Source organism: Babylonia areolata, chromosome 29 (genome assembly GCF_041734735.1).
Source record: "Babylonia areolata isolate BAREFJ2019XMU chromosome 29, ASM4173473v1, whole genome shotgun sequence".
In the NCBI taxonomy this organism is placed as follows: domain Eukaryota; kingdom Metazoa; phylum Mollusca; class Gastropoda; order Neogastropoda; family Buccinidae; genus Babylonia; species Babylonia areolata.
The window spans coordinates 29,594,857-29,605,574 of record NC_134904.1 but is presented as its reverse complement, the minus strand read 5'-3'; the positions used below and the strand labels follow the sequence as shown (position 1 = coordinate 29,605,574).

The 10,718-nt window shown below is 42.0% G+C and overlaps 1 protein-coding gene across 1 annotated transcript; it reads right to left on the bottom strand.

Annotated features, from left to right (window-relative positions):
• Positions 1-7,305: 7,305 nt before the first annotated feature.
• LOC143274640 (G-protein coupled receptor GRL101-like) lies at positions 7,306-10,302 on the bottom strand. The gene is made up of 3 exons (XM_076578513.1): positions 10,121-10,302; positions 8,892-8,983; positions 7,306-8,339 (listed from the first exon to the last, which is right to left on the bottom strand). Exons 1-3 carry the CDS (start codon positions 10,300-10,302, stop codon positions 7,306-7,308), a joined length of 1,308 nt encoding a protein of 435 aa, XP_076434628.1.
• Between the last annotated feature and the right edge of the window lie 416 nt (positions 10,303-10,718).

The following is a 10,718-nucleotide window of genomic DNA, read 5'->3' as shown; positions in this document are numbered from 1 at the left end:
GCCGATGTTATAAGAGACTGCTGTATCTATGTGAAACAGGACTTTAACACGTTTAACAGGGGTGCAGTTTCTGTTTCTTGTAGACGATGCAAATGAATGGACACTGTCAATGCTTTCTTCAAGGACTGATCCAGGGTAAGATACGTCTGTATGTTCGTTTGTTAGCCAGCTGGGTGAACGCCATTGTGTATGGTTATGTGCACGTCTATCCACGTATCACAATATGTTTGAACATCTGTTGAGCTCGTTGCTATGTGCGACTGTGCTCTCCAGCGTGTGTGTGTGTGTGTGTGTGTGTGTGTGTGTGTACGCGCGCGCGCGCACGATGTGCATCTATGTAGCTATGGTATCTGTTTTACCACCACAATCACTGCGGATATGACTGTCGCGGATGATTATGTTGATGATGATACTTATGCTGCTGCTGATGATGTTGATAATGATGATGATGACGATGGTGGTGGTGGTAGTGGTAATGATGATGATTATGATGATGAGGGTGATGATGATAATGATGGTGGTGGTGGTGGTAGTGGTGATGGTAGTGGTGGTGGTGACAATGATGATGATAATGGTGGTAGCGGTGGTGGTGATGGTAGTGGTGGGTGGTGATAATGATAATGTTAATGGTGGTGGTGGTAGTGGTAATGGTAGTGGTGGTGATGACAATGATGATGATGTGATAGTGGTGATGGTAGTGGTGGTGGTGACAATGAAAATGATGATGGTGGTGGTGGTAGTAGTGATGATAGTGGTGGTGGTGACAATGATGATGATGGTGGTGGTGGTGGTGATGGTAGTGGTGGTGGTGACAATAATGATGATGGTGATGGTGGTGGTGGTGATAATGATGATGATGATGGTGGTGGTGGTGGTGATAATGATAATGATGATGATGGTGGTGGTGGTGGTGGTGATAACGATGATGATGACGGTGGTAGTTGTGACAATGATGATAGTAATGTTGGTAGTGGTGGTGGTGATGACATGATGAGGGTGATGATGATGATGGTGGTGTTGGTGGTGGTGATGATGGTGGTGGTTGTGGTAATGATGACGATTATAATGATGGTGATAATGACGATGTGCATGAATTGTTTGCAGTGTGGCACCGTTGATTCACAGATGCAATGCACGTTATTCATTAAACTCAGAATGTTCGACACATCACTGCTTTTTCATGGAGTGACTGTTCGGTTGTCTGTTTGTCTGTCTGTCTCTGTTTACTCTGTCTGTCTGTCTGTCTCGTCTGTGTCTTTCTGTTTCCCTGTGTATAATTCACTTTTCTTCCTCGCTTTCTGTTTGTGTTTGTATCTCTGTCTCTCTGTCTCTGAATCTGTATCTCTCCTCCCATTTTCTCTCTATCTCGTTTCTCTCTTTCTATCAGTCTGTCTGTCCGTCCGTCTCTGTCTAATTAAGCTTGACATGAGGTGCTGAAATGTGACGACTGTTACCAAATCAAGTTCCAACACACGGTGTCCGTTTGTTTAAGAACCGATCAACATCCAACAATACAATGTGAGAAAACACATGGCTCCCCTTTCAAATCTTATCTTTAAAGTGTACAGATTAAAAAAAACTAATCAGTTTTTCTTTCACATACATACGAGGAGAAAACAAATCAGGAGGGAAAAAAAATCATCGCTCATTCACACACAAACATGAAAAAGGAAAGAAAAATGCAGAGTTACTTACTTTGCAGTCATTTGCGTACAAAGTGAATAAAGCTCGAGGTAGAATGGTACCTTGGGGTGTGCCAGTTGAAATGGTTCTGGAAGTGAAAACAGCTGTTTGGTACATGGCATACTGGATCTTCTGAAATGAAAAGAAACCCAATTATCCAGAGAATGTTCATGGTAATTCATGTTTTGGATTTTTTTCCTCCATCCGTGGTTCTTCTTCTTCTGCGTTCACTCGTATGCACACGAGTGGGCTTTTACGTGTATGACCGTTTTTACCCCGCCATGTAGGCAGCCATACTCCGTTTTCGGGGGGGTGCATGCTGGGTATGTTCTTGTTTCCATAACCCACCGAACGCTGACATGGATTACAGGATCTTTAACGTGCGTATTTGATCTTCTGCTTGCATATACACACGAAGGGGGTTCAGGTACTAGCAGGTCTGCACATATGTTGACCTGGGAGATCGTAAAAATCTCCACCCTTTACCCACCAGGCGCCGTCACCGTGATTCGAACCCGGGACCCTCAGATTGACAGTCCAACGCTTTAACCACTCGGCTATTGCGCCCGTCCTCCATCCGTGGTTATATCGTATCAAAGGCTGATGGAAAAATCAATGAAAAGAGTGCGCACGAAAAAAAAGGGGTGCTTTTCAATGTGTGAGCTGGCAAGGTGTACAAGTGTTATTATGGTATCACCTGTTAATCAGTTCTGCTTGTATGAGAATTGATTGAAATGGGACAGAATATTGCACGTTAATACTTAAAAGTGAACGGAGAACAATTCTTCCAAAACATTTGATAACAATGGGGGTAAGTACAATCAGTCAATAGTTACGAATCTTCTGTATTCCTAAACTCAACAGAGAGAAAGACGGCGGAAAAGCTTTAGCTTTACAAACCTGGAATTCACTGTCCTTTTTCAGTCCACCGCAGTCCCCCGTTCCCTTTTTTTTTTTTTTTTTTTTGGTAGCAAATCTAAAATCTTTCCTTTTCAAGCGGTCCTTGAGGCATTCCATATCTCTATCATATGAATCCACAAACATGTTTTTTTTTTCATGTGTGTGTGTGTGTGTGTGTGTGTGTGTGTGTGTGTGTGTGTGTGTGTGATTGTGTGTGTGTGTGTGTGTGTGTGTGTGTGTGTGTGTGTGTGTGTGTGTGTGTGTGTGTGTGTGTGTTTGAAAGCGTTTGAAAGCGCTGCATAAAGTTGCTATTATCATAATTGCTAGATAAATTATCATCATCATCATTGTTATAATCACCATTATCGTAATTGTTTTTATTGTTGCTATTATTACTATTATTATGATGGTAATGATGATGATGATGATAATGATTCTCATTATTACTATTACGTAGTTGTAGTGGTAGTAGTAGTAGTTGCTGTTGTTATAATTGTTATTCTTACTATAATAATAATAATATTATATCATTATTACTATATATCATCGTCATCATCATCATCATTATCATGTTTATCATCATCATCATCATCATTATTATTATTATTATTATTATTATTATTATTTTGTTGTTGTTCTTCTTCTTTTTCTTCTTCTTCTTGCCGGTAGTAGTAGTAGTAGTAGTAGTAGTAGTAGTAGTAGTAGTAGTAGTAGTAGTATAGGTTTTATTTCTGTGGGACATGGCGGACGGCAGAGACGGGACTCCAGTCCACGAGGAGTTGTTCCGGTTCGTCAGACTAGGATTGCTTTGTTCTGGTCCACAGTAACCCTGCTCCAGACCCAGAATGACTCCCTCACTTATCGCTTGCTATTCCGTGTGTGGGTGGGGGCATGGGGGGGAGGGCGTGGGGGAGGGGGGTATATGTGTGTGTGTGTGTGTAGGGGGGGGAAGTGGGTGAGTGGTGGTGGTGGTGGTTTGTGTGTGTGTGTGTGTGTGTGTGTGTTGCGTGTCTGTGTATGTATATGTGTGGAGGAGGCTGGCGTCTTTCAATCTTTTTTCAATTTTGTTTTCACGCATGTGATTTTGACGGTAATGTGTGCGTGTGTGTGTGTGTGTGTGTGTGTGTGTGTGTGTTTTACTTTGAGAGTTATTTTGGTTATTTTGGTAACTTTGGTTAACCTGGTACGTTAACCGGATTCATTGCTATCTGGTCTCACTGATGTTAGCTGGTTCTTCCTATCCGCAACCTGGACAACAATTCATAGTAAAAAGCACAAAAAAACTTTTTTCCCCTTTTTTTCTGTTTTTCCCCTTTTTATGGGTGATGCAAACCTAAAAAAAAAAGATTTTTTTTTTTTTAACTGAAAACAAAAATGTGTTTACCGTGTAACGTAATATCCTTGAGGACTATCACTGTAACATCAAGTGGAAAAAAAAATAGTGTGTTGAAATTGCATGTCTGTATATATGCCATGCCGTTACAGTGTAACGGAGTTCCTACCGTACATGGACGCTCGTGCTACATGTGATGTGTGTGTTCTCCTCACCTTTCTCTTATTCCACACCTCTGTCACGAAAGTGTGTCTTCACAAGTGACTGAGAACGTTGATGTTTTTGACTTTTTGCATTCATTATCCGTTGTTTCGCTTGTCAGTTTAACGACTTCTCATTTACAAAGTCCTTTAAGTAATTTCCTGTAACTGTATTTAGAGTTGTTTTGTTGTTGTTGTTGTTGTTGTTTTCACCCACATTTTTACCCTCATTTGCCCAGTTTCCCCCAACCCTCCATTCATCCACATCTCCCACCCCTTCTAACCGATAATACTCAGATGTATTCATAAATACTTTAACAAAATGTCTTCAATCACCGATATGTGTGACGGGACATTAAACAAAATTCCTCCACACCTCTGTCCTCCAAGGTATCCGCGTATACCAAGACAGGCTCTGGTGTCTTCTCCGCTCTCAGATAGCGATAGAAGACATCAGTGCCTGTGCTCGGTATGATTTCCAGTTCTGCATGATCTGCGTCATTCAGATCCTTGCGCATGTACAATAAGAAAATATTTTCTAAGGTTTTAAAACGTAAGAAAATTTTATAATCAAGATATTAAGAGTAACAGGTATTCTAATACCTAAAAGGTAAGAAAAATTTCATGACCAGGAGTAACAGAGACTGAAAACGGTAGAAAATGTCATAATTAAGAGTAACAAATATTCTAAGATTTTAAAGACGTAATAAAAAGTTCATAACTACTCGTGAGTTTCAACCCTTGTATTACTGACACTCGTAATCTGTACTGGGGCAAGGCTTCAACCAGAATCAGTTCAGAGCCATTGTCAAAGTAGTATATCTTTATTATAAATCTCCATCTATTCTTTATTGTCTCAGTTCATAACAACTGCCAAAGTAAAAACTTTTTTTTTTCAAAAATCAAAATTCTCCACCTTTTCTCTTCACTGAGTGGGTATATCCTTTGTATTACTGACCTTGGTGAGCTGTAATGAGGCTTGGCTTTAACCACAATCAGTTCAGAGCCATTCTCAAAGTAATATTTTATGATAAAAAATCCACACCTGTTCTGTTCAGTGAGTGAGGACATCCCTTGTTACAGACCTTCGTAAGCCGATTTGGAAGGATAGCTTTAACCAGAATCACTTCAGAGCTATTCTCAAAGTAACATTTCATTTTCAACAAGAGAGGCAAGGCCTTCAAGACTCACTTGTGATACACTTAAAAAAATCTAATCGTTAAAATGTGTTCTGTATTTGTTATTATAAAGCTTCGTGTTTAAAAAAAAAGAAAAAGAAGTCCTAACCAGATTCGAACCCCGCGTGTTCGGGTGAGAAGAAACTGCCTTATCCATTACACTATCGTGGCTCCTTAACTGACGTTCTAAAATTTAACATTTTAACATACTTTTTTTAAAGGGCGATAAATCAATTGCGGTATTCGCAGTGAGAACGCTGTTTAAATCATATTATTCTGGTGTATCTTGGGCATTCAAAAAATCTTTAAGGGCAATAAAAAGTTCTTTTTAATGGCTATCGCCGCAATCACACTGCAACATTTAGCCGTTTTCACTAGATCTAGATAGATGTACAAGTTTAGTTACACCTGCCGGGAATGTAGTACGATACGGTCGATTCCATTTCTCTTTTATGTTCATTCTAGTTTTATAGTTTTAAAGCTGATATGAAAATTTAGTATTTTGTTAAACTAATAACATGTAGAGCCAAGTACAAGTACTTCTAAACGTTGTAAGAAGTGAAAAGGACTTCATTTTGAGAAAAGTCAAGACTGGAAATTTTTTCGTTTCATCGTGATCAGTTCAAGGGTATTAACTAGCATGGTTTACAATTTTTAACTGTGAATTCGACTGATTCTGTGGATATTTTTATGGCAGTTTGGGGCATAATCCAGTAAGTGATGAGGCGTTCACAAATCTTTCTCTGAATAAATATTTAACGGTCTCCTTCTCCAACTTTCCATCACATGTTATCGTGTATTGTCCATTGAATATAGGATTGAAAGGGCAGGTCAACAACTTGAAACAAAATGGCGTCGTTCGCGTTCGCGAAGAATATGAGCACGCGCTTTGAATGTGTATAAATATGTGTACGCAACTGATTTTTGCCCATGACCTTCAGGGCTCAGCCAACAGATCTGTAAAGTCCACTCGTCGTATTGATTTTAGTATTTTCCGAAAAAGACCACTTGGGCGAATGAACATAGTGAAAGCCCTGTACACTGAGAGTAAAACACATAAGCTTTTTATGTATTGAGTATAATTTCAAAATGTAATGTTTAAGATGAGAAAGATCAGTTTAAAGCAAATTAAGTCCCCTAGCATTAATTACAGAGTAATTTCCCTTTTTTTACTATCTACACCAAAACGTTTCCAAAATAAATAAAACTTCCATGCTTAGGAAAAGAAGTTCCTGTTTGAACAAAAAATGATAATAACGACTGCTCTTGTTGTTGTGTCAGAATATCAGATCAAAGTGCCAAGTTTAGAGAATAAAAAAAATATAAATATAACAGTAAATGCAGTTTGCATATAATTAGGCTTCATTTTTTATTTTTTTGTGCCCATCCCAGAGGTGCAATATTGTTTTAAACAAGATGACTGGAAAGAACTGAATTTTTCCTATTTTTATGCCTAATTTGGTGTCAACTGACAAAGTATTTGCAGAGAAAATGTCAATGTTAAAGTTTACCACGGACACACACACACACACACACACACACAACCGAACATCGGGTTAAAACATAGACTCACTTTGTTTATACAAGTGAGTCAAAAATATCCATCTATTTTATTCACTGAGTGGGGACATCCCTTGTTACTGACCCTCGTAAGCTGTGTTGGGACATGGCTTTAACCAGAACCACACGCACGCACACGCACACACACACACACACACACACACACACACACACACTCACTCACACGCACAAACACACACACACACACACACACACACACACACACACACACACACGCGCGCGCGCGCGTGCGCGCGCATACACAGACACACAGACACAGACACACACACAGACACACACACACACACACACACACACACACACACATCAACATTCTGACTACCCAGGACAGTTATTCAGAACAAATACGCAAAGCGCCAAAGTCCCACAAATATGTATGAGAAACATTTCACACAAAAATAAACGGACTGGCCCCTCCCTACGTAGACCGTCAACCAGTGACCGTGTCGGAATGCAGTGTCAGCCATTTGAGAAGTCTTTCGTGCTCCGCTTTTCTTTGTTTTTCGGCCAACGTGTTGAACGTGTACAGGAAAGGGTTGACAGCTGAATTTAAAGGCAGTATGAACACTGCCAGAGACACATTCACTTTTCCAGGAATGGGAATGCCAGCCAGTGCCAACATGCCGCAGACACCGATGGGGAACCAGCACATGAAGTCTGATATCGCCACGCTGATCAGCCGTCTCGCTATGGTCAAATCTCGTGACATCCTTGTCGTGTTGGTTTTCATCGCATTGTCTTGTACTGACCAGTATATGAAGGCCTGGCCGGCCGAGATAAAGAGAAAGAGAACAAAGTTCAAGGCAATTAGCACGCTGAAGGAGTAAACCCTTCCTTTGAAATCATCTCCCATTATCGGTAGTGGAATGCAGATACCTGTCCGGCTGTAAAACTTCCAGTGCAATGTGACGGGAAGTAAAGGCACCGACGCCAGAAGCAAACCGACAAGCCAGACAAACAGACATGCTATCGCTGCCGAAGTTCTTGAAAACCGCAAAGTGCTGAACGGAAAGCGAAGTACAAGGAAGCGATCCAGAGTGATGACACAGATAATCAAAGCGGATACCTCACTGGACAGCAGAGACAGGAAACCAGCCGCCTTACAGACCACACTGCTCTTCCATGCTTCGTCATAATGGAGGTATTTGCCACGGGACCGTTCATCAGCCACTCCGATGATGACAATGTAAACACCCATCAGGAAGTCTGCTATGGTGAGGTTGGTGACGAACACACCAAAGCCACTGGGAGAGGCCATACTCTTCACAAGCAATCGGGCCCAGAAGCAGAAACCGTTCCCTGTCACGGAAAGACAGGCCATCAGCCACAGAGAGCCACGATACGTCCACGATGGCAGCAGATCGTCACAGGACGATATTTCATCTTTCGGAGCATGGCAGGCTGAAGGATCGAAGGCAGCAGGGAGCATACCATCACAGCAGAGTTTATAATTGTCCGTGAACACTGCACGAAGTTGGGAAAGATCTCTGAACAGACCAGGCGGAAAGGTTGCCACAGGGCTGCCGACCATGTACAATTCAGTGAGTGCTGGCAGGAACCGAAATCCAGCAGGACTGATTGTGTGAACTGAAGTGAAATTTAAATGCAGTTCCTGCATATGTGGAAACGGCGAAAAGACTTGAGCATCTAGCTGTGTCAGACACGTGTGAGACAGGTCTATCTTTCTCACTGCTGTTACCTGTGTGGCAGCTAAATCGTAACTCTGGAGTGAAGTGATAGGATTGTTGGACAGAGACAATACTTGCAGATTTTCCAAGCCGAGAAAAGAAGTCATATTGATATGTTGTAGTTCATTGTCGCTGAGGTCCAACACTCTCAAATTTGGCATTTCTATGTCAGGCACGATAGTAAGAGAGCACTGGATGAGAATCAGTTGAATGAGATAGTTATTATTTCTCATATCAAACAGTGTCATGCCAGAACCTGTAGCATTAACGTGACGGAGTTGATCAAAGGCTGCTGCATCGAAAGGTTTAAGACACATAAATGTGTGACCTTGACACAAACAGTTGACAGGACAGGTGATACCACACAGCATCTCATCGTCATTCATGGGACAGTGAGGCCAGCCATCACACAGACTGTCGCTGTGTACACATATTGTAGATGCCCTGCACCTGAACAATCCTTCACACGTTATTTCTTCACAGTTTGCTTCATCCCGGCCATTAACACAATCGTATATTCCATTGCAGAGTGTGTACACAGGATAGCAGCCCCACTCCAGTCGGTCGCATAAATAGTGGCTGTCTGGGCATCCAGGCTTGTTATATTTTTGCAATATGAACTGACTTTTGCCATCAAACTCGAACATAAAAGAACCGTATCCATCAAATCTCAGTTGTTTTTTACGACTCGCCTTGAAAGAAGTGCAGGTAGTTTCATCTGACTCATCCCAGCAATCAGAGATTAGGTCACATACTTTGTCATAAGGCAGGCATTGACCATTTGTGCACGTGAACAAGTCGTCACACAGAGGATACCTGCAGAAAATTTCATCGCTTTTATCCGGACAGTCATGGAAAAAATCACATACAAGAGTATATGACAGTGCAGTACCTCCAGTGCTGCATGAAAACGAGGGCACTGGAGAGGCATCAAGATCTGGTGAAACAGGTGCATTGCCTGAAAGTCCATCAGAAAAAGTGCAGGTTGTTTTGTGGTTTTGACCGCACATTTCATACGGGTCAGAGCCACACAAAATGTGTGTGTGTGTGAGATGACCGTCGCGGCATCTGGTCAACGTCTGCTGGGTCACAGGCAGAGTGGAGTGAGTACCTCTCAAGTAAACCGAATTTCCAGTTTCCCTTGTTCCGTTTTTCAAAAATTCACAAATTAGATTGCGGGGCATACGATGGTGTCTCATACTGCTTTGCTGACATAGGTGGGGAACAAGCTGACGACGAATATGATCATATGCAAAGCATTGCTTCTTATCTTGAAGTAAATCATCATCAAATGCTGTGGGAGTGTAAAAGAAAGTTCTGTCTTCATGTGTAAGGCCATGTCTGTATATATTGGGCAAGGACATATCCTTCGAGTACACACCAGTCCAAATTTCATGCAGTCTCATTGAGTGTATTCCCGTACGAGACACAAATTCATACAGCCAGTCAGAGGTATGAGAACACTTCGGCACACCCAAATAACCTCCAATTTTCTCGCAGTTTTTGTTACCAATTTTCTGCATATCATCAGCACCTTTGTTGAAACCTCTCACGAACCAAAGCACTTTGTAGCAGCGGCCACAGACATCCACCCACTCCCTGCACTCAGGGTGGTTGTACGGGCACTGCCCCGATTCGTCCCGTCCATCCTCGCAGTCTGTGTTCAGGTTACAGGCCACGTGGTGACGGAAGCTGGGGTAGTGACTCACAGAGCAGTTCCAGAGCCCAGGACCCACCATACGCGGTGTCTGATCAGCAGAAAAATAGGTAAAGAAAAGAGCAAAGTCGCGAATGACATCCTCATGTGATGACAATGTTGCTGCCGCGGTTCTCAACACGATGGGGATATCCGATTTAGCATCAAATCGTCTGTTCCAGACACGTTTGTTCTTATGTACGTAACGGCCAAGCCGTGGGTTATACTCGCTTTTTAACTGAAGCAGATCGACGTTCGCGTGTTCTCTATTTTTCCACCTCATATTTTCTCTGAAACTGACCATGACCGTGTTGCCAGGGGGAACACGTATAGTTGCGGAGCGACTGAGATGCTCACTTTGGTTCTCTGTCTGTCTGATGTAACCGGCCGAAGAGGACGTCAACACAATGGCCAAGCGCTCTATGTTATTACCAAAAACAAAAACGCATTTCAGTTACT

What these genes read in the sequence shown, in the direction of transcription:
- LOC143274640 (XM_076578513.1), bottom strand. Translation starts at nt 10,302, where the DNA reads ATGGTGGGTCCTGGGCTCTGGAACTGCTCTGTGAGTCACTACCCCAGC. An exon ending in CGCTGCTACAAAGTGCTTTG is followed by an intron (nt 8,984 to 10,120) that starts GTTCGTGAGAGG and finishes ATGTGTACACAG; the next exon opens with CGACAGTCTGTGTGATGGCT. An exon ending in TGTCAACTGTTTGTGTCAAG is followed by an intron (nt 8,340 to 8,891) that starts GTCACACATTTA and finishes AACTTCGTGCAG; the next exon opens with TGTTCACGGACAATTATAAA.